The 2,690-nt window shown below is 32.0% G+C and overlaps 1 protein-coding gene across 1 annotated transcript; it reads left to right on the top strand.

The window, feature by feature from the left end:
- The first annotated feature begins 532 nt into the window (after positions 1 to 532).
- Positions 533 to 1,882, top strand: LOC104217650 (WUSCHEL-related homeobox 3-like). Its single transcript, XM_009767949.1, has 2 exons — positions 533 to 838; positions 1,631 to 1,882. The coding sequence occupies exons 1-2, from the start codon at positions 533 to 535 to the stop codon at positions 1,880 to 1,882; spliced, it is 558 nt and encodes a 185-aa protein (XP_009766251.1).
- Positions 1,883 to 2,690: the final 808 nt, after the last annotated feature.

The raw sequence follows: 2,690 nt of genomic DNA, 5'->3' as shown, positions 1-2,690 counted from the left end.
TTGCAAACAATTAGCTAATACCAAAAAACAATCGGTGGATAAATGCAATATTCCCAAGTTAAATACCGGATTTGGACACTAATTTCGGTATAAAATTTGGAATTGTATAATTTATCATGTGTTTAATTATTGGTTTTAGCTAAAAGTTTATACCAAAATATTTGTATTATCTATTTCATATAGGATCTGGACCAATAATCTCAAAATTACAATAATTATAGGATTATAATCTCAGGGCATCCTTGTTCCGAACAAAACGGCCCCTACTTGAATTTCTCCATGCATGCATGTAACAATTTTACTAAATAAATATCTTGTTTTTAATGTAATCACGTTTTTTGACAATATCGCATAAGAAGCAGCTCAAACTGGTCCATATCCTGCTCTCTTCCACAGATGCATTTGTTCTTCCAATGGCAGCTGCATCTTTAATTCGTTTATTTGGTCTTCCTCTATATATACCATTCTCACAAAAAGGAAATGTAAAATAATCGATCTTTTGAAATACGAAAAAAAAACGAACTAAAAAAAGATGACTGGTCATACAAGATGGAGTCCAACCCCAGAGCAGCTCATGACATTACAAGAAATGTATAGGAAAGGATTGACAAATCCAAATGCTGCTCAATTACAAAGAGTAACAGATCACTTGTCTTTGTTTGGCAAGATTGAGACCAAATTTTTTTTCTATTGGTTTCAAAACCACAAAGCTAGAGAAAAAAAGAAGCTTAAGAAAAAGCTTCTTATGCAAATGAACCAACAGCAGCAAATGTCTATGAATAACGACCTCGATTGCAGCAACAATTTACCTCTTTTTACTTCATCGGCTAGATTAATGGTAAGCGCCCTACAACTTTCTTTTTCTCCCTCTTATGCTATCAGCAAGTTACGAGTTTAACTGTAATACACTGATTACCTAGCAGATAATTACAAGTAACAATCAATTATAAGTAGGATTAGTAATGTAGAAATTAAGGCAGGTAATATGCTACAATAAGTTACGTTAAATGGAATTTTTTATACTGTGACCATATAAATGACATGCATTAGCCAGCAATACAAGCTAAAAATGGTGGCATTTGATTTTAAAAAAAAATTCTTGTATTTTAGTTACTCATTATGTAAGTTTCTTATGTGCCATGGCAGCTACTAAAGCTAAAAATGAATTTTATTATGTATATTTAGGTTTTAAAAAATAAATCAGTCATTTCTGCTCATCATCTCATAAGCTACATTTGGTAGTATGAATCTATCAAAAAACTAAATACATATATGTAACTTATAGTAGTAGTATATATTGTAGGATTACTTGCTGAATTAGAAGACAGTGGGCGTGAGGGAGTAAAAAATATACAGAAACAGCAATTATGCTAGCCTAGTATATTTTACTGGAGTTTAACTTCTATGAACTGATCGTGTAAGATCCTTTACAATATTTGATCACCAAAAGTTAACTACAGTAACATGACTAATCATCAAAAGTGGGCTAGTAACTATGAAATTAAGGCAGATTACCTGTCACAACATGTTAAAATGCACTAATTAATATAGTAAATCTTTTTTTGCATTCTTCTTGTTTATTAGTTAAATCCTAGTTGACGTACTTCTCCTGTAATGTCATATAATATAGGCAGAAGTTGAAGATGCATCCACCAGACTGATGAATTCTCTCAGGAATATGAATCCTCCTATTCCAACAAAATGTGATATGGAAACTTGCATGATGAGAGCACAAGGTCCACATTTCATATTGATGATGGACATAGTTCCAAATCCAACTTCTCTTCCTTGTATTAGTAGCAATACACCCCTCAAAACCCTAGAGCTCTTCCCTGTCACATCTTCCAGCAGCCTCAAGGACTTGGCAAAGGAAATTTCATAAAAGGGACAATTGTGACATTCACTGTTGGAGTTCCACCATACTCATTGAATATTAAGTAGCAGATGATATTTACCTAACTTACTATAATACTTCTTGTTGTTGCTTGATTTATAGCTAAATTAATTAGGTTAATCAAATGTTCTTGGACTGTTCTATATGTAAGTCTTTATAAGCTTAGTTAGAGTTTGGAGAGTTATACTCGCTCAATTCCAATTTATGTACCTTACTTTTCTTTTTACTATGTTTCAAAAAATATCTCAATCTGTTATAAATAGAATTCTATTTAAGGTGAATGTCTATATTTTACAGAGATCTCAGGGTTTATTACTTGGTGGCTAAGTCACCCTCTCCCTATAAATAGAGGGTTTTATTCCATTGTAATTCATCCCAAAATCAATAAGAATTCTCTCCCTCTACTTTTCCCTACACTCTTCTTCTTCTTTTATTGTTTTATAACACGTTATCAGGACGAGATTATCCAATTGAGTAGAAGCTTTGGGATTGAGCATAATGATTGTCAATTGTTTCATGAACTTCCTTCATGATTAAATTCTGGATTTAAGGTAATTATTTTACTTTTCTCTTTCATATTCTTGACATTCTATAATTTGATTTTAAATACAAGCAAAGACGATAAATTTTGATTGTAACTCTAATGGAGTTTGAAAGAAATTATAACCACCCAAAGTGATAAAATTTCTATGCATTGCCATGATCAAATTCATGAATGATTGTGGGCAAAGAATTGAAAACTCGTCCCATTGAATTTGCTCCATTCTCATTCCCTTAAGAGAATGTGATAGCAATA

Source organism: Nicotiana sylvestris, chromosome 2 (assembly GCF_000393655.2).
Source record: "Nicotiana sylvestris chromosome 2, ASM39365v2, whole genome shotgun sequence".
Lineage (NCBI taxonomy): Eukaryota > Viridiplantae > Streptophyta > Magnoliopsida > Solanales > Solanaceae > Nicotiana > Nicotiana sylvestris.
This window is presented reverse-complemented; position numbering and strand designations above follow the sequence as displayed.